Consider the following 27,998-nt stretch of genomic DNA (forward strand, 5'->3'; position numbering starts at 1 on the left):
CAGCTTGCATAAGCGTCAAGATTTGCGATGGGAAATGTAGAACGATGTGATTTGTAGTGGTGTACTTTGAAGAATCAACAAAATAAACCGTCGAATCATAAGCAGATGGTAAGTAAGTGTGGCAACTATAAATAAATTGTAAAGGTTTGAATATGTTATTTCAAATAAGATATTTTATTAACGTTTATCGTACAATCATTCGGCGCATACATACAACTAAATACATACATAAAGTCTAGTAACTACGAAACACCAGCGCGTTCAGGGCTATAATTTACCTCATATCGCATGTTTGAAATATGTGATTTCGTATGATTGTAAATTGTATATATTTCATATTTTCATGAGGGTATTTTTTATTATTGTTTGTTCAACTAGTAATTAAAGCCTATAACAATCACTGATCCAAGGGAAAGAATAATCACATTATTATTAAAATCATTAGATTTTTTTCCATATCTTGAATTCGTAATAGCTGCAAAAAATGACCCTGCATACAAATATATACAATACAAAATTTTGAAAAATAACCTGAGATATGACCTCATATAAATAAATCTGGAGGTATTGTGTGCAGAGATTCATTTCTAATGTTCTCAATTACTTCGATCGATCGTTCGAATCAATCTCAATGTCTAGCGCTATAATTTTCCATATCTCAAGACAATAAATGATTCTTACAACACTAAAAATCTTAAAACTCTGCCTCCCATGAATATTAATCAAAACTTGAAAGATTCTATCGGGGGGGGGATAGATTTTTCAGAAGAATTGTGATAGAAATTTCGCGTATTCAGAGATTTACTTAATCATGCTTATAATTGCTCGGAAGAACATCTATAAAACTGCGTAGTTAATCGTTCGAGCAGTTCGTCAATACAAGTAAATTTACCTGTACGTCGATTCGCAATAAATATAATAAATATTACAGTCGCATTGATACTTAGATGAATTCAATTGATTGAGTTTATCTAAGTTTCAAGTCTTTGTTCAGTCTACTCCTACGAAAAATGTTTTTTCTATAGTGAAAAAAAAATGTTGAATTAATTTTCGGCTTCTTCTCTTCATCGATTAGACCTATAAACATTTTTTTTTTTTGTATGAACAATTGTTTTGTTTCAATGTTTAACGACACTGTGCATTGGAGTACAGCTGTTTTGTTCTAGTTTTCAAAGGTCTGTTTTGTGGACGGTATCGTGAACCTTGATCGTGCAATCAGAACAGTTGAGAAAGTTGTAATTTTCAATCGTCGTATATCACGTAATGAAAATATAGGCGATTATTGTGCAAAATAAATATTTTTGGTGCTATTAATGATTCATATTTTTAAATCTATCTATCTTCACGGTATTATATTTGTAGAACCACTCCTCTCGTCAGTACGTACGTACGTCCACATGTAAACTCATTGCCAATTTAAACTCGGGTCTAATTTCCATCGCGATAAAAAAGTGATGCGAGTTCTTGATAAAAGTTTAAAAAATGTTCATTTTTCAACTAAAATATAGTATTTAAACCGCGTTGCAATCCAGGAAGAGTGTTCTGCAATCTTCACCCGACCGACCGCGTCGACCAGCTTCGTACAAAGCTTCGAATCCAACTCCGCTCTGCCTTTGAAGTAAGTAACTGGTTGCGTATCTAAAATTGAAAATTAAAAAAATTGTATATGATATTATTACATCATACAATCACCCCTGGAGACAGATGTAATTTACACTATATTCTGTGCAGTATAGCCCAATGTTCCACATTTTTGTACGTGGCGTAAGTACCGAAAAAGGAAATAACGGTGCAGTTCAATTAATTATACTCACGATCCCAATTGACAGAAGATGGATGATGTTCCTTGAGAATCTGCGGTACATTCGGCACTAGCTTCGCAAAGAGCACGTTCGGCACATCCACGTTGTCCCTCATCTTCGGCACGTCCAACTCCACTGAAAGATTTCATAGATCGCACGTATCCCTGTAATTAATAATAACATTTTCAGGCTCATGAAATCAGTAAATCACACAGGAATGTATCTCGTTAAAGTAATTTAATTGCCTTATACCTTGAGCATAGAGATTGACGCTACAGCGGCTTCGGAAACAGTATCTCTCTTCCCAATGGATCTAGCAGAGAGAGAACGGTGGGAGAATGACGTCTTGAGGGCATCCAAGAGATTCATGACGATGCCAATGAACTACGAACAGAAAAAATCCGTTAAAAATATTAGCGGGGAATGTCCGTTGCGCATTACATTATTCAGTCTTACCGATGAGAGGATAAGATTATAAAAAAAAAAATAAAAAAACTGCAACAACAAGAACAAAAACAGAAAGTCTATACAACAGCATTGCAGGCCCAAAAGCACAACGAAAGCAATTATTTACGTGATGAACATATTTTGTCACCCATATAATTAATTTCCTTCATACGAATTTCGGGAAGAATTGCGAGAGTAATGATGGATGAATTCATCGATTTTCCATACTAACCTCGGAGGCTTGTTTTGCCATGACTGCCACCTGATCAGGATCTCGCCCCTGTCCAAGAAATGCGCCCAGCACCGCTGTCAATATTCCCTAAACAACCGACACCAGCCGTGTGCACTAAGTCTAAATTTTGTTCATGTATGTATATATACAAACGAATTATTTTGTTTTATTTTGCATTTATCTACAGCATCTTCTGTTCCAGTTTATTTCTAATATTTGATGAGTTCAAAGATAAAAAAAAAACTCCAATCGAACATCCGAATGAATGTAGTGTATTGTACAGGGGGTGAAATATTTGCGAAAAGTAAGCTAAACGTGACACTACTTATTGTGTACCATCGTTAATGGGTGCACAGTAAAGTGTAATTGGAAGATGCTGGAGAATGAAGTGGTGTAACTTATTTATCTATTGGTAATATATTATACAAAGCGACATGAAAAGCAGATGTGTAAATTATATGAAGCGTATTGAATATCTACTGTGCAGATAATATTTTGTACAGAGAAATGATCATATTATTAATACGAGGTATATTTATTATTAACCAAATATTATTGTGGAATTTATAGTCATTACTGTTCTTATCGAAGTCAAAGTATAAAAACGAAATATCGTCGGCCTTGCACTCGGTATAATAACTAGAAAGTTAGAACTGTGCGAAAGTATGAAGAGACGAGCTCATGGAGTAAATTTTTATACCTGCAGTGGGCTGCTCTGATTGTCAACTTTGTCAATTCCATCAGCCTGCTGTTGAGGACCACCGAGAAGGGCAGTCAAAACGCGAAGGCCAACCGATAGCATCTGAGCCCAAGGGCTGGGGGGAACTCCACCATCGTCAATGTCATTTTTACTTGGTCCCACATTACCGCCGGTTTGACCGAGTAACATTTGCATTACCATGCCCAGCATGTTGGACCAGGAGAATCCACTGCTACCGCCTTCCTGATAATAAAAAAATCGATCCCAAATAGTAACTCAAAGATTCAGACTATCTAACCGGTTCATTAACAAACATTATTGTAATTTGGATAGAGTTGATTACCTGAATTTGATTGGTGCTGACGTCCTCGAGGTCATCGAGTGCGACTTTTTTCATCGCATTCGGCTTTTCAGCAAATTTCCTGTCATCTCTGACCTGCTGATATTGTTGCGGGTACTGTAGTTGGTACTGTGGATGCTGTGGCAACGCGGATACTTGTCCGAGAACAAGGGCCACAAGACAGAGGGATACAAACTGATTGTACTGCATATTTCTGAAAAAAAAAATGAAAACAATTATTTGAATAGTTATTAATCATGACGTACGAAAACTATGTAACTAATTATAACAGGGCACCGATAATTGATTAGTTACACATGCGCTATAGATGCGTACGATCTAGAGCGGGGATGTTGTTTGTTATTTCAATTGTGGATTATTATTTCATTATTCAACTCGTACTACACGATACAATTCGCGCTCAAACCTTGCGTATTTTCTTTCGCTATTAGTGAAGTTCCGTTAAGAATGCAGAGAATGTAACTAAATTTGTGTCACTCGGTCTCGTGGGGGGGTTTCATTATTCTGACTGCAGTTTTGTACGTTTTGGTGTCACACGAATGCGATCACTTTTAGTACACGAAAGTTTAATTAAAGGGAAGCAATGTGACAAACAAAAAAACGGAGTTAGTCATAGATGTATCATTCTTATCCTAATGTTATTTTACTCTTCATTTAAAAAATTTTCTTTAAAGAAAAGTTTTAAATTTAATGACTGCGTCATGGCGTGTGCGCGCAAATAGCGAGCGAAAATAATGGAACGTCATTAAGATAATTATCTGCCACGCTGTTGCTTCCAGAATCAAGATAATTATTTCGTGTACGAAACATTAACTAACAGTGTTAACGGTTGTAGTGAAACTTCTTTTTTCGTATATATAACTTCGTGTAATATACCCAACAATAAGTATAACTGACGACAATGTGATCGTAACGAAAGTTGCTTCTTCGCACCTGATGGGAAATGATGGCTGATTCTTTTGTTCTCTTGCAGCTTCAAATAATTCAACACAAGATAAAAAAAAGATGATACGATGGAGTTTGAATCGACTATGTATTATACATACGCTTGGGCATACGATGTCTAATATTACTGTCGGAATATCCACGCACCTTGACCGCGAAAGGTAGATCGACTAAGGCCGCCGTCTTAGCTCTCGCTCAATGAGACCACGACAGTCACCGTCTTGTTAACCCACTTTTGATCGGGAAGTTTGTTGAACTTGGTTCGAACCGTTATTCGAAAACGCGGTCATGACCTACTGAGCGGGGTGCATTATAAGCCCGTGTATAATATAAAACAAACAATCTCACGCCGATTAATGCACAACGCGATTAGTATTACCTCAAAATACGCAATGCATTTCGGAACGTGTATGCAAAATGGATAAATACGTGATCAGTGGAATACCTGCTATATTTAATTTCTTCATAACTATCATCAGAACGAGATACGTGGAGCAGGTGAGTTTGATCTAAAGTTCGTTTACCTTTCGGTTCAACGCCTTTTTCCTTTCTTTTTTTCTTTCATTTACTTGTTGTTAACCCTATATTGGTTTCTACTCGGAGAGAAGGTGGCCTTGATTCGTCCGGCTGATGCAGGTTGTGCTGTTGCGTTACATTTCAAAAGTTTATCTCGTACCCATGAAGATGGAATTTTCCGGAATTAGGGGTTCGCGTTTGCTTTTAGAAGCGGTACTTTGAAACGACAAAACTTTAAGCTGAGGTAATAACTGTACCGTTGCACCTGCTAACTTGAGGTATTTTTCTACCTGTTACAACCATGTTCATGTTTCCAAGGAATACCCATCATGAGTTGTATAATGTACCCTGCACTTCCGTAGATTTTTAAATATTTTATTCCTTCGTTCGCTGTATAAGCATATTTCAATAACTTTTCAAAATTCTTTGCACAATTTAGCTCTCCGTACGAACATCTATACCAAAAACCCAGGACGAGAGGGTAATTTAAATTATAAACGAATAAAAACGACAAAACTGTTCTCTCCACGCATTGAAGTCTCCAACAGCACTCTACGCCGCGCCGGTGGCATTAAACTCTCCGGTCACTTGTTGTAAATTCAATTCCTACGGTTTTAAATTAAATTCAATGTGGCTAATTATTACTGTTACTTTTAGTTTCTTATCATCACTATCTAAAATGGTAAATATTCACACACGTACGCATCTCCAGGTCGAAAGTAGTTGTCAGAGATTTAAAATATATCATATAAGAATGGATACTATATGTACGTATGCCAAGTGATTTCAATCACTTTTCAGTGTTTGATCGTGAATTTCATGGTGTAATCGATAATTATTTCAGTATAGATCGAATTACAAGATGCAGATGATGTTGTACAAATAAACTTGAAAACAGAAAAATGAATGAAAAATGGAAACAAGGGTGCAGATGGTAATGTATCTGTACTCACATCAATATTTCCGGGTAGATAACCGTGACACTGTCTCTCAGTTCTGAAGATGAAATTCCTTGCGGAGTCTTCTATATAGCCTGTGCACCTTGGGGGGGTAAAGCGTTCCTCCAATCACCTTTCACCTTTGAAACTATTTTCAATGGAATTGACCAATACAAACTGTTGTTTCAATAACTAGAATTTATTTGACGATTTTTATTTTCAAGTTTGATTTTGTAATTGCGTCGTCGTCATTTCGTATAAGTATATGCTCGATATTCGGTTCATAAATATTCAGAAATCTGTTTTGCAAATCAGGTCAAAATAAAGGTACATAAGAGGAAAATAATGAATAAATAAATGAATAATTTTGCTCGGTCAAAACGGAAGACAAATTATTGCAATTGGGAGAGTTCTACTTAATTATTTACTGCGTGGTTTAATAAAAGTTCAACGCTTCGCTGTGACCGGTAAAAAGTGGTAGTTGACCTCGACCAACAACAGACTTTGAACTTTCTTCTTTTTGAAGGAAGCGAAAACCTGAACATCAGGTCGACTCTATCTATCGCCTGCAACAATCTTAAAGGATTGACTTTTCATTTTAACACGACATATATCTTGTATAATTTTATGGGAATGCCTGCAACTACAGGTTTTTTTATATTCACCGAGGGCTTAATGAATCAACGTTTTGGTCGATAAATATATTTAGCAGATCCAAAAGCGTTAGACGTGCCCGTATGTTATCGATATATTCGATGCTCTCTGAGTATACTTATATGCAACTTGCTTAGATAGAATTTTACCACTCACTCATACCTACATTCAGGTAATATTTCGCTTTCTAAAACTTGGTTTTTCAACAAATGTTCTAAAGAAAAAAAATAAATGAACTAAAAAAAATGTGATCTTACAGTTATCTACGTCTGAATTAAATCAATATTACTTTTATTTTCAAACCCCTTCGCTAGGATGTTCACTTTCTCCTAGATCTCTGATACCTCCTAGCATCGATAATCTGAATTCCAAAGATGTTCAAAAATACCTACCCGCGTATTTGGGATTTAATTATTGTTAATTTTACATCAAATAAATCTTCTTGCAGGTACGTTACAAACGTAGCTACAGCTACGTGTGTATTAAATCTTCGATCAGGAAATCCAATTCTGTCGTTGGGCTCAGAATAAGAAATCAAATGCTGCAGATGTTCACCTAGAATATCTATACGCGTATGTATAGTATAAGGTATTACTTCGGATCAGTGAAGCTTAGGTATTCATAGAAGAAAATCAACTTCACGATCTGATCTTACGGCATCCGCTATATCTAAGCAGTTTCTGTAGCGCTTCGAAATTACTCTAAAGCAGACTCACGTGTGTTCCGGTCGATCATCTCATTCCGCATCCTCTGAACAAGTATTACAACAGGTGAGAAATAAGAAGGACGGATAATCTCATAACTGTTTCACTAGCGGTAAGTTCGATCACCTATGCACTCTTCTTATTAGAAACAACTCGTTAATTCTCACCTTCAAGTTCCTCGCTCTGCTGATGCGTTTGTTTAGTTAGCGTCTTCAATAAAATATGTAAACCTACACTCGCCTGCTCCAGATACATCACGCGTTTGTTCAAAACGTAAAACGGAACACACAAAATTCAAAGTGATTTATCATCAACAAATACAAAGTTGATGTAATCTTAATTCATTCTTCACGGTTGTTGGAATGCCATGATTTTTCATCTTTTTTTTTTCAGTGTTTAATGTGAATGAAAATATCAACTGACCTTCGTGGCGTTCCGACTCATGATTTGGCCGTGGATGCAATTAATTAGACGATGAGTGCTTCCCTAAAACGCTCGCAAAAATTTCATACCTAGGTGGATCTTGAAATTTAATTTTTAGTAGTCATCTAAATCGTGGACTGCCGCTTCAATTTGTCGTAGTCCCATCGGTACATTCAAATGGTAATTTATACTCCCTCATTTTGCGTTAAACTACTCGATACGTTTGACCTGAGAAAACGTACCGAATAATTTGGTAGACTACTAACGGTGTGGTACGGAATACAAACGATGCACGTACGCTTGTTTTTGTTTATTTAATCATTTGTACAATCTTTACTGCAATCTCGTCCGCGATACAGATGTTCAATTTTGGCTCCAGGTTAACATTTCCCTTGGAACTAGTAGCGCGTAAGTATACCTACGCATTATGCTACATGTTGGGATGAAGGAATTGTGGCGTTACAGCTATTCGACACAGAAAATCCGCGTGGCGTAGCGGGACCATGTCGGACAATTTACATAACCATTTGTATCCTGCGAAGTTTTCCCCACCTTCAGCTTTTATATTGCGATATAAAGTCGGAATGAGGCCCCTCGATTCAACGATGGCTACACCCTCGCAGGGGTCTTTTTCTTCATTTCTGTATAAATACCAACCTGCCCGGGGCTCTCACGGACGCGACCTTGTCACGGCAATTGTGGAATGCCGAGCGTGCGAGCTTCGGGACTAAATGGACACGTATCTCACGTAATTTTTTCCCAAGTGCAGTTGGAGCTTCCGTTTTGATGCTACACGTCCGACAAATGCTACCGCGGCCATTCCTGATTCGTGATGTTATTTGATCGTATCTGAACTGTAACGTTTGCTTCTTATATGTATAGAGAGTTTGTACGTAGTTTTTTTTCTATTTATATAGTTTTTTACCTTTTATATTTTCGTTTTTTATACCAGAAATAAAATAGCTCTCGTTTACAGTTGCGTGCTCGAGATTCTTTCGAGTAAAACAGATACTGGTAGATGATCTGTGCGATGCTTGGCTGTCATAATTTATTCAGCGCGTTGTACCATGGAGATGTTTTTCTTCCATCTTTCGTACCGTTGGATTGTCGAAATGTATAAAAAATTTTCAGCTTGTTGGTAGTTATAGAGGAAAATTGCGCGCTCTGAAAATAACTGAACAAAAATCCGGAAGAGAATTATGTGACGCACGAGAAAAGAAAGTATATTCAAATAAACGAAGTATCGATAGCAGTGATTCAGCTGGATCCCGGATCCTCACGCGTCTTGGTGGCTGTCTCATTGTCAGCTAGTTGCAATTACCAAGCAATGGCCTAAAACGGATTCTTCAATCCGATATGAATTCAATCTTTAGTTGCGGTATAGAAAGGCTGCGCGTACCACAGCTTCTTGGAAAAGAGGGCCATCATAAATACAGCGTGGAGAAGAAAGAACTTTCTGGAATTCGGAACGGATCGGTCCTGGTTAAAACTTCTCTCTATGCTTCGTCGTTCGAGGATCAGGGTCAAGTTGCTGTTGCAGTCTGTAGGTCGTTTACATAGTTCGAATATAGAAATATATCTGGGTACAATATTACAATAAAGTTTAATGTCATTTCCAGCAAGAATGCGAGGGGCCCACTAACTTAGTTATGGAGCGCCGGTTATCTAGGTCAAGATAATAACTCACAGACGGTGTAACGAGGACCGAACTCTTGGAAAGGTATTGTGCATGATGCACAATTGCAAATCAGATGAAACTTACTTTTGCACCGAATATAGTCGGTGAAAGATACAAGCTATTTTCATAGAAATGCATCGTGAAGTCTCGAGGAGATGTATGTACGTATACCCTCGGGTATATCTATGCGAGTATAGCAAATACCGTTTACCCCGACAGTGAATTTTCTCAAATTGCTCTTTCGTGCGGGGGATAATTTTCCATCTGTTTCCGGTACCACTGAATGTGCGGTTCTTGCGAACAGCGTACACGTATGAATCTTATATAAATCTGGGATTCACTTTTATTTTCGATACGCTTTCCTCTGTTTGTTCCACGGTCGGTGCCCAAAAACAATGAAACTGAATATTGTTGACATCTCTTCTGATTTAACGTGACTATAGAAGCTTGCCGAGATAATTGAGTCGCCATTCTACATGCCACACAGCGAATATATAAATACATTTTTTTGACTTCTTAAAGTCAAACGAGATCACAATCTTTTTTTTTCATCTGAAGAGCGAAATATACCTAGTCCATAGCTCGATCATTTCCATGGATAAATGATTTTAGCTAGCCGATTCGGTATCCTAAGTTCAAATATATAGGAATACGCAATCAAATCCTACCGAACAAAATGGTTGAGTTTAGCTCAAATTTTTTAAAATATCCAAGACTTCTCGTTTTTTTGTTTAGCCCGAGAAGCGTGAACTTGGCGATAACTTGATGATTAAATAACGCTGTAAATCCATTTGTTTTTGATTATTAATTTTTTTTTCTTCTGTTACAGATGAAAAATTTGCAGCTTCGAGGCAACTCTGCCCTGCATCTACAACACGGAACTCCTGGTGCATCTGCTCAATTGGTCATTATAATTATGAAGCAAATGAGAATATATATATTTGTAATCATCTAGCCATGAATCATGTACACCTAGGAATAATATAAATATATATCCAATTATTAACTTCAATCAATTTCATTGTAACATATTTATTGTGAAAACACATTTCTACATGGGAATAAATTCATTATGAATGAAATAACGTGTCAAAATTTATTTCGTATCATTCAAAAACCATTGGATGCACACGTGCATCCATCACATGATAACATTATCTACAAACAACATATGACGAAAACATAAGTACATGAAGGGAAAAGAGATGTGCCGACATCATATGCATACATGCATGCACGTGTCTCGTATAATACCACGGTGCCAAATGATCGAGACATCACCTGGTTGGATACAGGCGTTATCATGTGCCTGCCTATGCATTCAATCAACAGTCATGCTTTCACACAAACCAGAACCGATAATGCAGAGCTCTAGAATGCCGGCCCTAAGAATTGAAAGTTTGCTCGAAAGTAGAGATTTGTATCAGGAGAACAGAAAACCCGAGGAGGTATTCCGAGACCTGGTGCCTCATCGTGTGCATGCGTTCAATCATGTATATTTAATTTTAGTATCATGTAGAGAGCGACTGATTCTTTGCAGGACTAACTATGAGCCTGCCTATGTATTTATTTATTCAATAAATCGTAGATACGAAAAGGAAAGAATAATTTCTAGCTTCAAAATAGCGTTTGCAAAAATTATAATTTAGGCCTAAAAATTTTCTGGGTATCAGGAGAACAGAAAAACCGAGGAGGTATTCCGAAACTTGGTGCCTCATCGTGTGCATGCGTTCCACCCTGTTTATTTATTCCTAGTATGAAAGAGAGAGCAACTGATGCGTTGCAGGACTAACTGCATGCATGCCTGTGTCTTTGATCGTTCAATCATGCTTCAAACCGTAAGTGATAATGCAGAGCTCTAGATTGCCGGCCCTGAAAATTGAAAGTTTGCCGAAAAGTGGAGATTTGTATCAGGAGAACAGGAAACCCGAGGAGGTGGTCCGAAACTTGGTGCCTCATCATGTGCATGCCTTCAATCATGTATATTTAATTCTAGTATCATGTAGAGAGCGACTGATTCTTTGCAGGACTAACTATGAGCCTGCCTATGTATTTATTTATTCAATAAATCGTAGATACGAAAAGAAAAGAATAATTTCTAGCTTTAAAATAGCGTTTGCAAAAATTATAATTTTGGCCTAAAAATTTTCTGGGTATCAGGAGAACAGAAAAACCGAGGAGGTATTCCGAGACCTGGTGCCTCATCGTGTGCATGCGTTCCACCCTGCTTATTTATTCCTAGTATGAAAGAGAGAGCAACTGATGCATTGCAGGACTAACTGCATGCATGCCTGTGTCTTTGATCGTTCAATCATGCTTCAAACCGTAAGTGATAATGCAGAGCTCTAGATTGCCGGCCCTGAAAATTGAAAGTTTGCCGAAAAGTGGAGATTTGTATCAGGAGAACAGGAAACCCGAGGAGGTGGTCCGAAACTTGGTGCCTCATCATGTGCATGCCTTCAATCATGTATATTTGATTCTAGTATGATGTAGAGAGCGACTGATTCTTTGCAGGACTAACTATGAGCCTGCCTATGTATTTATTTATTCAATAAATCGTGGATACGAAAAGAAAAGAATAATTCCTAGCTTTAAAATAGCGTTTGCAAAAATTATAATTTAGGCCTCAAAATTTTCTGGGTATCAGGAGAACAGAAAAACCGAGGAGGTATTCCGAGACCTGGTGCCTCATCGTGTGCATGCGTTCCACCCTGTTTATTTATTCCTAGTATGAAAGAGAGAGAAACTGATGCGTTGCAGGACTGACTGTATGCATGCCTGTGTCTTTGATCGTTCAATCATGCTTCAAACCGTAAGTGATAATGCAGAGCTCTAGATTGCCGGCCCTGAAAATTGAAAGTTTGCCGAAAAGTGGAGATTTGTATCAGGAGAACAGGAAACCCGAGGAGGTGGTCCGAAACTTGGTGCCTCATCATGTGCATGCCTTCAATCATGTATATTCAATTCTCGTATCATGTAGAGAGCGACTGATTCTTTGCAGGACTAACTATGAGCCTGCCTATGTATTTATTTATTCAATAAATCGTGGATACGAAAAGAAAAGAATAATTCCTAGCTTTAAAATAGCGTTTGCAAAAATTATAATTTAGGCCTAAAAATTTTCTGGGTATCAGGAGAACAGAAAAACCGAGGAGGTATTCCGAGACCTGGTGCCTCATCGTGTGCATGCGTTCCACCCTGTTTATTTATTCCTAGTATGAAAGAGAGAGAAACTGATGCGTTGCAGGACTGACTGTATGCATGCCTGTGTCTTTGATCGTTCAATCATGCTTCAAACCGTAAGTGATAATGCAGAGCTCTAGATTGCCGGCCCTGAAAATTGAAAGTTTGCCGAAAAGTGGAGATTTGTATCAGGAGAACAGGAAACCCGAGGAGGTGGTCCGAAACTTGGTGCCTCATCATGTGCATGCCTTCAATCATGTATATTTAATTCTAGTATCATGTAGAGAGCGACTGATTCTTTGTAGGACTAACTATGAGCCTGCCTATGTATTTATTTATTCAATAAATCGTGGATACGAAAAGAAAAGAATAATTCCTAGCTTTAAAATAGCGTTTGCAAAAATTATAATTTAGGCCTAAAAATTTTCTGGGTATCAGGAGAACAGAAAAACCGAGGAAGTATTCCGAGACCTGGTGCCTCATCGTGTGCATGCGTTCCACCCTGTTTATTTATTCCTAGTATGAAAGAGAGAGAAACTGATGCGTTGCAGGACTGACTGTATGCATGCCTGTGTCTTTGATCGTTCAATCATGCTTCAAACCGTAAGTGATAATGCAGAGCTCTAGATTGCCGGCCCTGAAAATTGAAAGTTTGCCGAAAAGTGGAGATTTGTATCAGGAGAACAGGAAACCCGAGGAGGTGGTCCGAAACTTGGTGCCTCATCATGTGCATGCCTTCAATCATGTATATTTAATTCTAGTATCATGTAGAGAGCGACTGATTCTTTGTAGGACTAACTATGAGCCTGCCTATGTATTTATTTATTCAATAAATCGTGGATACGAAAAGAAAAGAATAATTCCTAGCTTTAAAATAGCGTTTGCAAAAATTATAATTTAGGCCTAAAAATTTTCTGGGTATCAGGAGAACAGAAAAACCCAGGAGGTATTCCGAGACCTGGTGCCTCATCGTGTGCATGCGTTCCACCCTGTTTATCTATTCCTAGTATGAAAGAGAGAGAAACTGATGCGTTGCAGGACTGACTGTATGCATGCCTGTGTCTTTGATCGTTCAATCATGCTTCAAACCGTAAGTGATAATGCAGAGCTCTAGATTGCCGGCCCTGAAAATTGAAAGTTTGCCGAAAAGTGGAGATTTGTATCAGGAGAACAGGAAACCCGAGGAGGTGGTCCGAAACTTGGTGCCTCATCATGTGCATGCCTTCAATCATGTATATTTAATTCTAGTATCATGTAGAGAGCGACTGATTCTTTGTAGGACTAACTATGAGCCTGCCTATGTATTTATTTATTCAATAAATCGTGGATACGAAAAGAAAAGAATAATTCCTAGCTTTAAAATAGCGTTTGCAAAAATTATAATTTAGGCCTAAAAATTTTCTGGGTATCAGGAGAACAGAAAAACCCAGGAGGTATTCCGAGACCTGGTGCCTCATCGTGTGCATGCGTTCCACCCTGTTTATCTATTCCTAGTATGAAAGAGAGAGAAACTGATGCGTTGCAGGACTGACTGTATGCATGCCTGTGTCTTTGATCGTTCAATCATGCTTCAAACCGTAAGTGATAATGCAGAGCTCTAGATTGCCGGCCCTGAAAATTGAAAGTTTGCCGAAAAGTGGAGATTTGTATCAGGAGAACAGGAAACCCGAGGAGGTGGTCCGAAACTTGGTGCCTCATCATGTGCATGCCTTCAATCATGTATATTCAATTCTCGTATCATGTAGAGAGCGACTGATTCTTTGCAGGACTAACTATGAGCCTGCCTATGTATTTATTTATTCAATAAATCGTGGATACGAAAAGAAAAGAATAATTCCTAGCTTTAAAATAGCGTTTGCAAAAATTATAATTTAGGCCTAAAAATTTTCTGGGTATCAGGAGAACAGAAAAACCGAGGAGGTATTCCGAGACCTGGTGCCTCATCGTGTGCATGCGTTCCACCCTGTTTATTTATTCCTAGTATGAAAGAGAGAGAAACTGATGCGTTGCAGGACTGACTGTATGCATGCCTGTGTCTTTGATCGTTCAATCATGCTTCAAACCGTAAGTGATAATGCAGAGCTCTAGATTGCCGGCCCTGAAAATTGAAAGTTTGCCGAAAAGTGGAGATTTGTATCAGGAGAACAGGAAACCCGAGGAGGTGGTCCGAAACTTGGTGCCTCATCATGTGCATGCCTTCAATCATGTATATTTAATTCTAGTATCATGTAGAGAGCGACTGATTCTTTGCAGGACTAACTATGAGCCTGCCTATGTATTTATTTATTCAATAAATCGTGGATACGAAAAGAAAAGAATAATTCCTAGCTTTAAAATAGCGTTTGCAAAAATTATAATTTAGGCCTCAAAATTTTCTGGGTATCAGGAGAACAGAAAAACCGAGGAGGTATTCCGAGACCTGGTGCCTCATCGTGTGCATGCGTTCCACCCTGTTTATTTATTCCTAGTATGAAAGAGAGAGCAACTGATGCATTGCAGGACTGATTGCATGCATGCTTGTGTCTTCGATCGTTCAATCATGCTTTAAACCGTAAGTGATAATGCAGAGCTCTAGAATGCCGACCCTGAAAATGCGAAGTGCGGTGTAAAATTGATCCTGGTATCAGGAGCACAGGATAGGCAAGGAGGTGTTCCGAGCTAGGGCCTGATTATGTTAAGTTCTTCATAAATGGACGTAACGAATCGCGCAGGGGTATGATCAATAAGATTCAAGTCATTAATTTAGAAATAGCTGCTCATTTATTGATAAGTTATGTAAGTTGGACTCAAATAACAATAGCTTCATTAAAAAATTCATTACTGTCTTTAAAATGTTTCAATATCATTCGCAAGTTACATATCAAGTACAATAATACAATACTACTCCGGTAATCATAATGCAGACAAGATATGCGAACTTTCTCATACGTCATCAATTATTTTCCATGTAAATATATGTATATGGTTGTCAACTTCTGAATTGAAAACTAGCGGACGTAAATTCACTCCATCTTGAGGTAAGAAGATGCTCGTCAGTGAGTGTGAAGTCATTATTCTTGCATTGATTTCCCCGGCGAATCTCAGCGACTGCTGACTTTGGGAAGCGGCAGTTCTCCTGAGAGGACAGTAAAAAAATAGTGCACCGGTTATTAGTTCGAGTTTGATTTATTTTCTTTTCCCAGCGATCGAAAAAATATAGAAGTGGGAAATAATGAAACTAAATTGCAACTTTGCTTTTGGCTCGAAGTCCAGCTAAATACCACAACTACTCTTATAATGAATAATTATACTTGAACTTGTAAACAGAATTAGTGTTCGATTTGGAACTCTTCATAATTAAAGAATTCCTCCGAACAATAAAAGAAACTTGATCAATATAGAAACTTGATTTGTTCTAAGGATAATTCAATTTACTCGGTGGATTCGTATTCGTGAGGTCAAAGTACATTAAAAATTTTTTGCAAAAGATATTCAATCCGTTGCTTCGGGAATCACGAAAAATCAATGATTAGAAATTATAATAAGATTCAATCGCTCGATACATCTAGCGAATGTTTACGCACAAATTGGTAATCACATGTTAATCTGATAAATAAAAACTGATATTTTGCAGTTATTCATTTAAATAATATACCTCGTTATTAAAATAGTTCATTGCTTATTCCGAAACAATTCATTGTATGTATAATTTTGTGACCTGTATTACCACATGTCGCGCCTCTTCATCCTTTGCAACCACTCGTTTCAGCTGCTGAGAATCTTATCCCAGCAGGTGATCCAATAGTAGTAGTAGGTTTGATGAGGTAGCTTCGGTATAGTAGCTGCCATTCATTTCAGTTATCAGAGGGAGATGAGGCAGAGTTCTTTCAGAGATCGTCTCAATTTCAGCAAAAGAAGATCGGAAGAATTTTTTATAAGTCAATTGTTAGACACTTCCACAAGAATTACGTATATCGCTTTCGTAACGACTGAGAACGATCCACTATTTCCGATAGACTCATTACAATTTTCAGCCTGTACCAGTATATGTATAGGTGAAAAGAAATAGTTAATAGTCCGCAATGAAAACGAAGCGCTTCGGTAGTAAGGGCTACTTTATATTAGTTTATAACTTTAAATTTATTAAATACCGTGTACCGTACTGGATATCGTACAATAATTGTAGTAATAATATTTATTAACATATAATATTTATATAACCGTGCATTAACATTATAATGTGGTGATAATAAATCATGTATTTTCGATGTTGTGTAGTTTTTGTTCTTTGTTGTGTAGTTTTGGTGGACAGTTTTTACATATTCGATGAAATTGGTATAGTGACTTCTGGGTGGGAAATCATAGTAATTAATATCCAGCCAATTCGGCGAAGGTGGAGTCCATCTCGTCGGCCAAAGACTTGTATCTGTCCTTGTTGATTCCAAGCTCGTCTACAATGAAAAAAAAATAAATTCGAATAACCATTACAACCATTATTCTCAACACAGAAAATAATAGATACTGGGGTAACACGTGATGATAAGATATATGAAAATATGTCTCGCTAATTGGCCAATGATCAACGTAACCGTATCTAGTTGGTTGAAGTCATAAAAATATTTTAATATGCATTTATAAAACTACTCTATATTGCATAGGAAATGGATGAGATGGGTATCATTTGCAGGTCAAATCTAGCGATGAAACAACGATTATTATATAGATTCTTGTCAAGGCATGTTAGTCAATGTTATAGTCCTTGGAATTCGGCCCAATAAATGCGAACGAATACGAAAAATTTAGAGAAACACATAGAATAATCGCCACGCGGCGCAAATCAGTTGAAAAAATAGGATATCGATACGCCGCCACTTGATAAGATGAGTTCGTGCTTGACAAATAAACTTTTAGAAAATATTAATTTCATCATTAATATTTCCTCGTAATTTTAGAAGGTTGCCAGGGTAGAAGAACCAATTTATCTTTGCATGTTCTTGGAATACTTTCCGTCTGATCGTACACGGCACTGTGACTTTCAAGTAGTACAATCATAGAGATATATTGAACGTACAATATTAAATTGCCAGTTTTTTTTGTCAAGTTTTTGAGTTTAGTCACCCTATAAGACTCACGTTATTATTATGCAAAAGTGCTGAAGTAGAACAGGTCTTCCACCTCGCCAACTTCCTACAAACTGGAAGTAAAGCATTTTCTGTCACTCTACATATCTTTGTGTATTTTTTTTTTGGATCGGCTTTTGTCGTACGCACATATTACACAGCTAGCTACAGGGAGCAAAAGTACCTGGCTTGCGTCTGCAGATGTAGCGAAGCTAACAAGCTAAATTGTATTAATTTTTAGAACCGTGTATAGGTACGACTAAGGAAAGTTGTGCTATGGTTTGTGTAAATGTTTTCAGGGGCATGTGTTGTCTAGACTCATTGTCAGAGGGTTGATTACTCTGGGGGTAATTTTGTCGCTACAACCAGAACGCGAAATATTTGTCAATCAAATAAAACCATTAGGTATGTGAACGAATCAAAGTATCTCGTGTCAATCATACATTCAGCCCACGTCACGGTCCATCCTAACAAAAACTGAACAAGTTCCGAAATTGACAGATCATTTTATCCCGTGTTCGGAATACGACGCGTATGGTAACTAATTATCAATTTTCAAACGACTTGTCCGAAAAACAGTAATTTTCGCCAGTGGCTTGTGTCTACACATTAAATCCATCCATTTATGATCACATTCACTTTAGAGGTAAGGTAGTCAGGGTCACGTGATTGGTAAGCAAGTGAGTAATAGGGTTCGTGTTAGAGGTGAGTTTTCTGTTTGTGTTTTTGTGGAAACTAATGGAAGAGTTTGTTGCATGTGTGTAATATTTAGTAGCCAGTAAGTTCAGCAAATGTCGAGTCCAAGTCGTCGCAAATTGCTTTGTGTTTCTCCTTCTGGTGGAACAAATCGTCTGCAACGAAAAACGACGGAGGGATTAAAATCCGTCGTGATGATTACCTGCATTATATCCTCCTTCAACGAACTCTCCTATCCAATACTATACGGCGCGATACTCAATTAATTATACGAATTAATTTCAAGTAAGGCAAAATATTCATCGGATGAAAAAAAAAATCATATTTAAAAACTAAGAATTATACGTGCTACGTATTCATCGAAGCAAATTCGTGGAAAATAATAAATACAGGTAAACAAATATTAACAAGCGAAAATTAATTATTATCAATAACAATGATCACGATCATTAAAAAGTTGTGTTAAGGAAAAGCACAGCGAAATGCGCCCTTATTAGCGTTGATGTAACACCATGTAACAAGGCATCCGATATTTTTTAGATTATACACTCCAATTTTCCGTAGTTGAAACGAAAGTCTAACAAGTTAGTAACGACTGCTGACGAATGAACGAATATTGTGAAGAGCTCGGTTTATACTCGTTCGGATATTCAAATCTCTTACTTTGAATTGGAAAAAACAAAATAAATGTTTAGCTTTACTGAACTTGAGGCTGAACGACGCGGTACATCATTTAATACGATAGTGTAGAATATTCTGTTAAGGAAAAAATATATATGGCGATTTTCAAATCGCACGTACCTTCAAGCCTGTCAACCTCCTTCTGGAGCTTCTTGACAGTCTTTTCGGCGAATTCGGCACGAGCTTCCGCCTCTTTCAGCTTTACGGTCAAGGTCTTGAGCTGGCGCTTGAATTCCTCAACTCGTTGGTTGGCCTGAAAACAATATCAAGAGCGTTAGAATTTCGTCTTTTTTAGAACTTCAAAAATTTGTTACCTTCTCCTCGGACACTTCCAGGGATTTCAAGCTGTTGCCGACAACCTTGAGTTCCTCTTCAAGCTCCATGATCTTGCTGCAATTGAAAGATGAAACCCTCAGACGTCATCCACAAGTATTACGAAATTCCTTCGAAAATTTATACCGAACAAGGAGACTTACGCTTCTCCGGACTTGACACGGTCTTCAGCTACCTCAAGTTCATCTTCAACGAAGGCCAACTTGCGGGAAACTTCGTCAGATTTGCCGTCAGCGTCTTCAGCAAGGAGACGTGCTTCCTTGAGCTGGTTGGTAAGTTGATCCATCCTTTCTTCATCTTGTTGACTGCGGTTCTCCAATACCTTGCACATACTGCGCGAGATTGAAGAAGGAAAAGGTCGTTTTTCAAATTCGATTCACATTTAACTGCCACGTAGATCAGATACAAAATAGTACAATTCTCATTACCGGCTAGATTCGTCAGCCGCCTGAGATGCTTCGGTAAGTTTCGTGGATGCGGTTCCCAATCGCTCTTCAGAACGTTCCAAATCTTCCTCAATCAGCTGTACTTTCCTGTTCAAAGCAGCCACCTCGGATTCGGCCTATGAACGAAATAAAAATAACTTTCTCAAGTCGAGATTGTCCATTCGAAGGCGATTTCAAGTTCGAAATGCTGGTCTTACGTTGGTAAGGGACTTTTCACGCTCCTCGAGGTCCTTGTTGGCCTGTTCCAAGTTCTGCTTGTTGGCTTCAAGATCGGCTTCAACCTGCTGCAGTTTCTTTTGCAGGTCGTTGACTTCCTCCAGAACTTTGTCCGCGCGGAGATTCGCCTCTTTGGCCTGTCCCTCGCAGGTATCAGCTTTGTCCTGAGCATTGTCCTTCTCAAGCTTCATCGCTTGCATCTTCTTCTTGATCGCGTCCATGGTGGCGGCTTTTTCTTTGCGACTTTCCTCACGTAACTAAAATAACCGCTGCAATCGATGAAAATTGTATCAATAAACTTTCACAGATTGTTCATCAATTTCCAACTCGAGTCGGACTCGTATCACCTCGCTTTACGAATATTTTCAACGTAGAAAAATAAATACCTGATCCTCACGTTCTGCTTCATACGGACGCGAATTTTGTTCTTTTCGCCCATTGAGATATAAAACAGTCGAAGTGAAAACTTGCGGAGCAATGAGTACGAATTATTCAGATAAAGTTCCGAATAACCGTCCAGGCAAAGGTATTTTCTTTAATCTCAACATCGTGAAAAGCTATTAATGCTTTTGGCAAATAGAATCCGCGATATCAAAGCTGCGTTACATGAGAAGAAAAATAAGAACCGGCTACATTTATGCGAATCAAAAATTGCATGGATTCAAAATTCAAATATTTCGTTTGAAGAAAAAAAAAAAAAAAACTCCAGGGATTACGAGAGACACGTCAAAACCATGCATTTTGGAAGGACGACTCCGGAAATGACTGTAGATTGAGATAATTTTCACCGAAGTCACCGACGAGTAGAAATGCTAAATTTTCAAAGGCAGAAGATAGTGAGAGGTGATCAGCATGGAGTCAAGGGTGGTAGAAGAACAGAAGACGGATAGGTGTAACCAGGGCAAGAATGTGACTGAATCAAAACATTGCCTAAATAGCCCGGCAGCCTTGAAATTGAGAAACAATATGGCGACCGCTGGAGTAGTGCTGAGGAAATACAAGAGGTACATTCGGTCGATGTGGATATTAATTAGCCTGATCAAGGGTATTTGTTTCCCTTGTTTTGTATTAGCGTAGTATTATATTCAAGCAGTAGACGTGCCGTGGCTCAAAATGCCATCATAGAAAACGGCGTCTACGGAAATAGCTGCGGAGAGGCCGGTCTATAAATAAGACAACGTCGGCTGACGCCAAGCGTCTGTATCCCAGAGGATCGAGCTTTACTTGGCTGCTAACTCCAACCGACATCCGATCTAACTGCGTGGAGTATTTATAGAATTTACGAAACTTTGCGAAACCACTGCGATTTCTTTAATAATTCAGAATCGTTTCGAATGAAAAAAAGTCAATGAAAAATAGTTCGAGAATACATAGTTTTTTTAATAAATCATACGAGAGAAACCATGCGTTTTATTTATTTGATTTCATTATGCAACGAATATACATGCCATCCCAAATACAACGTTTTTTACTAATGCAACGCTGGAAATCTATCCTGATCTTTTTCCCCTGCATCCCAGGTGGCAAGAATATGCATAACATTTGCATGGCAACTGTCAATTTTCATCAATTTTCTTCTGATGATTAACAAGGGGAATGGGAAATGAGGGTCAACATTTTTTTTGAGATGAACTTTAATAATTTGTCAAAATTTATATTCGGTGTGGCTGATTTTTTCATCCCTATAATTTTCACGAGTAAGATACCGGTGTTAGGAGTTCTTCGTCATGATACAAATTAACAGCATTCTCAGGGGTAGTGAAAAAAACACCACGACAAAACGTAAAACAGTTTGAAAAAATACGTATGGGGATGTATAGTCGTAAATACAATCGGTCTGTTGATGGGAATTGAAGAAAAAAAACAATACGATACTCATACAGAGGGTAAATACTTGTTACAGTGTTATGGTGTTAATGCTACTTACGACATTACGTAACAATGCAAGTAAAAAGTAAGCCCTTGAAGAAACATAAGCGAAGCGTTGTTAAATTTTGCGTCTAGCAAAAGCGTCCCTGAAGAGAATTTTCTTCTTTGTTGTAGACGCACGATCCATCGCATTTTGCATGGATCTTTTTTCGCAGCAAGCATTAGCGCAGCACTTCATTCCCTGCAAGAATTCAGGTGTCACAAAGAGGTGAAGTAATTTCCCTCCCGATGCAGGATCGATTACGTCGATCTTGGTAATCAAAAACTATCCCCTGCGCCTGACCCACGGGGTCGCGGGGTTCTTTCTTTCTCTCTTTCTTTTCTTTTTTTTTTGACCGCGACACACTTCACGGGTTTTTTTGGTTCAAACTTGGATCCAAGAAAAAAGAAATAAACATAAAGTATAGATAAAAGTGAACTCTGTGAGTTTATCAAATTCTACTACTCAACGATGCTCAATGTTGCACCTAATTATAATGAAGCACAAAACTGGCTAAATTAATGTTATAAGCTGCAGATGAAAAACACGAAAGGGTTTTTTAAGCACTTACCTACCCGAGCGAGTAGAGCGACGCGAGTTGAGTGCCGTCGCGACGCCCGTCACCGTCGTGTTCCAAAAACTCGGGGGTGGGGAACCCAAAAATGGCGAGCAGTCTTTGGCCTCCCCGCGTTTCCCCGAAAACCAGCGAAGCCCAGCGAAATCCCATCAGACAAACCGAAGGCAACTTTCAACTATTCAGCTTAATCTCTCAAACCCGAGCTTTGGTGATACGCTCAAATTAGCGAACTTTCAAATTCCGTAGTTTGGACGCCGGCGACGTCGGCAGCCATTTTTTAAATCCGTGACGGAGTAAACAAAATATTATTACACACTCGGGGTGATTCAACTCCAGCGGGTTCTAAAGGAAAAATGTAGTAGAAATCAGATCTACTTGACATCATCAACTTGTCAAGGTGTATCGTTCAGGCATTACACGGTTGAAATTGAGCTTTGAAATGTCATCGAGTACGGAAAGGATGCTATCAAGTGAAGAACGATGAGCATTCCCTGCACAGAATGGGCACAGTACTCGAGTAGCAGTCATCCGATATGATCAGTGGGGTTCTGTTTGGTGTAATACCACGACTTTCGATCACTCGGCTATATCTGTAAACTGGGTCTTTGGCACGCCTTGGAAAATGTATATTCAAAGAGTCGTAAAGTTTTTCATGTACCCGCGGAGTTAAATAAAAATCCTCGACGGAATCAGGAGAGGGAGCCAGAGAATGTTAACATATTGCAGAGACTTTCTCTGAGTTCTTTTACGGAATGACGATATGACAATTTCGCTACAAAATTAGAATTAAATGATTATATATGTTACTGCAAGTCAAACTTTTCATCAGGCTATCGTATTTTAGAAGGCGACTTTGACACAATTCGTTTATAATGCACGATATTAAATCGCAATTGCAACTTATCTGGTGGTCAAAGATTGAAAAAAATTAGAGTCCATTTAGACATGGCGTAACTTGATCTATCGGCCATACTTTCCCTGTACCTATAGATCAACTTATGGCTTTAAGCGGACCCTTACCCAAGCCTTCTGTCTGCTCTTGAAGGTAACCTTGGAAAAATTTCCTGTTATCAAAAGAGTCTTCCTCAGCTGGAACTCATAAGAACCGTTTGGAACCTCGAATTTCGGATATCTAATTCGTACGAATATAAAAATAAGTATTGTAAATTAGGGGAATGGGATGAACTTATTTTTCTGACTCATCACAGCTGTTCACAAATCGACGATGCAACGATCATTGCATCCCGCAGTCACGGGGATGTCGCAACGCCGAGGGGGTGTGCGTATGGGAATCGTAATACTGACAGCCGTAACGAGATATATTCCTGACTCTGCGATACAAATGTGTCAAAAGAAAGAACGCCGATTATCGCCATTGATCTTGATTTCGATGCTTACAGAGTGGAAATTTTTATTTTTATCCCATGCAAGAATAAACAAATAATATTTCCGTCTAGTTTTCCCGCCTTTACATTACCGAAATTTAAGATGATTTACAACACAGGAATTGGACCAAGTTCACCACTATTACCTACCCCCGCGGCATTTGCCGAATGATTCGTTACGATCTTCCAACTGGAAAGATAATTCCGATTTTGAAGTTGGCTCGGAGCATCCTGACATTTCTACACCAACATTCGATAATTCGAAAGTGATCAGCAGCAAAAACAAGACGACGGTTGTAATCGTTTGAGTTGACAGCTAAACAGAATTGATGAGTCGGAGATTTTACGGGCAATTTAATTGACCGCAAAATTCGGCAACAAGTTCTATAACTTCCTCGACACAACACGTCCGTAAAGTTTCGAATTTTCAATCGGCTATGAGGTTACATACGCGTATAAATGGCTAACGTTGGTTGCACCCACCCTCCGCATCAAGCGAAGGAACATCGTAGAACATCGGTCACAAAGAAGTGTAATCAAAGTCGAAGTCGGACCTGGAATGATGCCAAAAATAACCACCGACGTGACATCACCAACGCCCCAGTCTTACTGAAAGGAGCGCAAAAAAAAAAAAAAAATCCATGAATCCCAAGAATAGGATGCAGAAGAAACAGCCGCGCTGGAAAATTTATTTATACGACGCGTTAAATATCGAAACAGTAACTTATGAGAAAATTACTTTACCGAATTCGAATCATTAATATCCGAAGTTCATCAAGGAAGGGAAATGGATGAATACCATTGAAAATACCGGCGCTCCAAGCACAGTAAAGATGATTATCATTTCATTCAGCTGTGGCTTCTTAATATGACACAAGATCTTCGGTAATTTTATTATTTTTTATCGTCGAATTCTAGAATATCGAAACCAAACATACAAATTCCATTGAATTAGGGAGAGGGTGAAGAGAACAGTAGGTATAGGGTCATGAAATAATGAGAACACAGCTCGATTGTCAATGAAAAAAGTATATTTCGTCTTTTGAGACAATGGGGCTCGTGCCATAGGAGTTCTTCTCCCTTATTATTTATTACTATGTGAATTATTAGCTACCATTCGCACGGGCCAAGGTTTGCGTGAGGTCGTCATTGGATACTATAATATAATATGTATAATGATAGTTACGATTGCAACAGATAGAAGAATGATACCGAAAATATCATAATAACTGCAACACCTGAAGCAGACCATAATAATAAAATTAATGCTAATAGCAATAACACTAATAATAACACTGAAAAATGTAAAAAAGGCTCCGCGATATATTTAATCGAAAAGTCAATAATGTTGAAGCCTTGGTCCATGCTCATGTATGTTCAACTATTCGATCAATGGAGCAAAGATCGATTAGGTACAGCCTGACGCTATACTGATGTACCTGCAGTTTGCACTACAGCCATGAAATAAATCGTTAATCTTAAGCAAAGCTTGTACAAAGCGCTGCCCTTACTCTTAAATATCCGAAAAACCAGCACTTTCACCTCATTCCATTACGTTTCTTTCTTTTCTTCTCTTTTTGTCATCCTGAAAAATATGAACGGAGCAATCCCCGATACCTACAAACCTATCAGATGTCTGATCGGTGGATCACCGTATGAATTTCTCAATCTATGTTACATAACTTTCTCGTCGTTTTTTCATTCTTTTGTATATTTGACAGTTATTTTGGGAATACGCAGTATCTGATTTTTCTGTTAGACTTGTCTTTCTTTTTTTTTTGCACAATTTTTACAACTCCTGAACATTGGATAACGCAACGATTGGAGCGGTCTAAAACACGAGGATAGAACAGGAAGCGTGAACCCGGTAAATTCAATCCAGTTTCGTGACAATTTTTTTTTTTTTTTATTCTTGTCACGGCGTTGAAAAATAGTACAGAATATACATCGGATGCATACGAAATGCCTGGATTTTGATCAAAGGAAAGCTGAAATGAGAATCAATAACGATCACGAATGGTGGTTCTCTTTTAGTTACAGGTGGTGCAAAAAAAAGGTTATTAAATGCTTATAATATAATACAACATCCGAATCATGTGGTTAGTTTCCAAAAATACAATTTACACGTTTTTAGCGTTTTCTACGAATGATAATCATTTGTATGTATAATTGTCGTAGAAACAAAAAAGTTTGAAATAAGGAAATCCGTCTAACAGATCAGAAATCGTTACTCCGTACTTAGATAAATTAAAACCATGAAATATTTTTGAAAACGCACAGATCTTTGTCTTTCTTAATTTCCGTAATCTTAACCCCATGAAAAACTTGAAAAACAACACGGGCGTTTCAATAAATTTAAGCAGCAATTTTATTTGAACTTATTGTAATATGCATCAAGCAATATAGTGATAAAAAGAAAACAAGGAAAACTATCCTAACTAACTATGATAGATGAAATAACGAAAAATATTTAAAAAATTTCAGAAATTATCATACAGATTTTTCAAACAATCGACATTGTCCTGCGAATACGTTTCAATTGAATTTTTTTCTTCTATATGATTTTTTCTTCTTCAATTTTATGTATTTCTATAAACTTCAGTCCACTTCTTTCGCTAGAAAATACTATTGATTTTTGTCAACCCCGCGCAATTTAGTAACAATATATTATAATTCTGGATTAAGAGCGGGGTCGTATGTTAGAAAAGACGCATTCGCAAGACAATTGCGATCACGAGCGATTTGATAATTCAATTACACAACTGATGACAAAAAGGACTTCAAACTGTAACGCACTGTAATCGCGGCCCTTCATATACCGAAATTTGTATAATTTCTAACCGATTAAGTGGCAGTAACACAGTTCTGGTGGTGGTAATTTCAACATAGAACTAATACCGGCGAATTGCCTTCAAAACGTCATACCGATAATTTTTAATAAATGATACTAAAGATCTTTGTCCTTTTTTGTATCCTATGACATTATAGCTACACCCTAAAAACTATCAGCTGCTCGCGAACACCTCATGCAGTGCATTGGAATGAACGATGAATTCAAATATTCGGGATTTATTCGCGTCCACATCGTGCTTAGCTATTATAGACCCAAAATTTTGCGCTCTTGACCGGAAGCTCAAAGCCACTGTAGCAACAAATAACTATCATACGTAAGAGATGAAGAAGAGAACTAGTGAAATGGAAATTATGATCCCTAGGCATATCCTGGGATATTATTATTTTGATAATTGATGAATTTTTTCACAGTTTGATGTCCTTTTTCTGAATTAATCGCAGGCCAATTTTGACGACACGGTAAAATTGTGCCGAAGCATTACCTTAATACTTTGCCTCGTTTCGCCTGACTTTGTTCATTGTTGCGTATAATTTACGTATAGATTTGCTATACATATGATCAGCGAATTATGATATTGTATAATATAACGACCCGTGGCAGTGTTAATCCTTGAGTCAATCAATTACAATTTATTGTCGCTGACCCATTGACTCGAAAGGTGTCAGCTAATATCCCGCAAGATCGGCAAACGTTTTGTCCAATTCTTCGGCGATCGCTTTGAACCTGCTTTGTTCGTTGAGCAGCTCGTCTGTAATGGGAAATTTGTTGGTACCATGTTAGCGACATGTTAGTAATGTTATTTGAACAGCATTAGATTATTGGAAACATTCACATTTGAAAATCAATAGTTAGGGACGGATTAAACAAACATCGGACTTTTTTAACGACGAGGAGAGCACACCTGAGAATGTATTAAGCACATGAAAATTTCACAGGATTCACATGGATATTTTACGTAGGGATAATTATTGTGGCGTCTTATGGTCAGAGAATGTGTTATTCGACGTCATCAGGATGATCGGTCAGCCGATTAAACTGGAAAATTAGATTAGAAGACAGTTAGGATTATCGTTGTATCGGAGGATCAGAAAACTTAGATTCGAGATCGTCAAAGGCAGGTCTGGTACGATGCAGATGGTTAATTTCTGTTAAACAATCTTCACAAACATGTAATAAATTGATTGAAAATAAAATAATATACCCAACTTGGAACAACGTG

General features: G+C 38.0%; 2 protein-coding genes across 3 annotated transcripts; both read right to left on the reverse strand.

The window, feature by feature from the left end:
• Window positions 1-151: 151 nt before the first annotated feature.
• Window positions 152-6,101, reverse strand: LOC105692434. 2 transcript variants are annotated; one of them, XM_012411634.3, is made up of 7 exons: window positions 5,957-6,101; window positions 3,525-3,735; window positions 3,182-3,424; window positions 2,482-2,568; window positions 2,055-2,186; window positions 1,815-1,966; window positions 152-1,638 (listed from the first exon to the last, which is right to left on the reverse strand). In XM_012411634.3, exons 2-7 carry the CDS (start codon window positions 3,729-3,731, stop codon window positions 1,512-1,514), a joined length of 948 nt encoding a protein of 315 aa, XP_012267057.1. In that variant the 5' UTR covers window positions 3,732-3,735; window positions 5,957-6,101; the 3' UTR covers window positions 152-1,511. The 2 variants fall into 2 exon arrangements, with proteins under 2 accessions (XP_012267057.1, XP_048511476.1); XM_048655519.1 differs by lacking the exon at window positions 2,482-2,568 and having other exon boundaries at window positions 5,957-6,100.
• A 10,582-nt stretch (window positions 6,102-16,683) lies between these two features.
• LOC105692454 (tropomyosin-1) lies at window positions 16,684-22,683 on the reverse strand. Its single transcript, XM_048658979.1, has 7 exons — window positions 22,535-22,683; window positions 20,036-20,323; window positions 19,821-19,954; window positions 19,536-19,724; window positions 19,374-19,449; window positions 19,180-19,312; window positions 16,684-17,013 (listed from the first exon to the last, which is right to left on the reverse strand). The coding sequence occupies exons 2-7, from the start codon at window positions 20,273-20,275 to the stop codon at window positions 16,931-16,933; spliced, it is 855 nt and encodes a 284-aa protein (XP_048514936.1). The 5' UTR covers window positions 20,276-20,323; window positions 22,535-22,683; the 3' UTR covers window positions 16,684-16,930.
• Window positions 22,684-27,998: the final 5,315 nt, after the last annotated feature.

Source organism: Athalia rosae, chromosome 1, assembly GCF_917208135.1.
Source record: "Athalia rosae chromosome 1, iyAthRosa1.1, whole genome shotgun sequence".
Lineage (NCBI taxonomy): Eukaryota > Metazoa > Arthropoda > Insecta > Hymenoptera > Athaliidae > Athalia > Athalia rosae.

Coding starts and splice junctions, on each gene's coding strand:
- LOC105692434 (XM_012411634.3), bottom strand. CDS start 3,731: ATGCAGTACAATCAGTTTGTATCCCTCTGTCTTGTGGCCCTTGTTCTC. Junction 2,569..3,181: donor ATCAGAGCAGCCCACTGCAG/GTATAAAAATTT, acceptor TCGGTTGTTTAG/GGAATATTGACAGCGGTGCT. Junction 2,187..2,481: donor TGGCAAAACAAGCCTCCGAG/GTTAGTATGGAA, acceptor TTCTGTTCGTAG/TTCATTGGCATCGTCATGAA.
- LOC105692454 (XM_048658979.1), bottom strand. CDS start 20,275: ATGGACGCGATCAAGAAGAAGATGCAAGCGATGAAGCTTGAGAAGGAC. Junction 19,955..20,035: donor GTGAAAAGTCCCTTACCAAC/GTAAGACCAGCA, acceptor TTTCGTTCATAG/GCCGAATCCGAGGTGGCTGC. Junction 19,450..19,535: donor CGTGTCAAGTCCGGAGAAGC/GTAAGTCTCCTT, acceptor TTTCAATTGCAG/CAAGATCATGGAGCTTGAAG.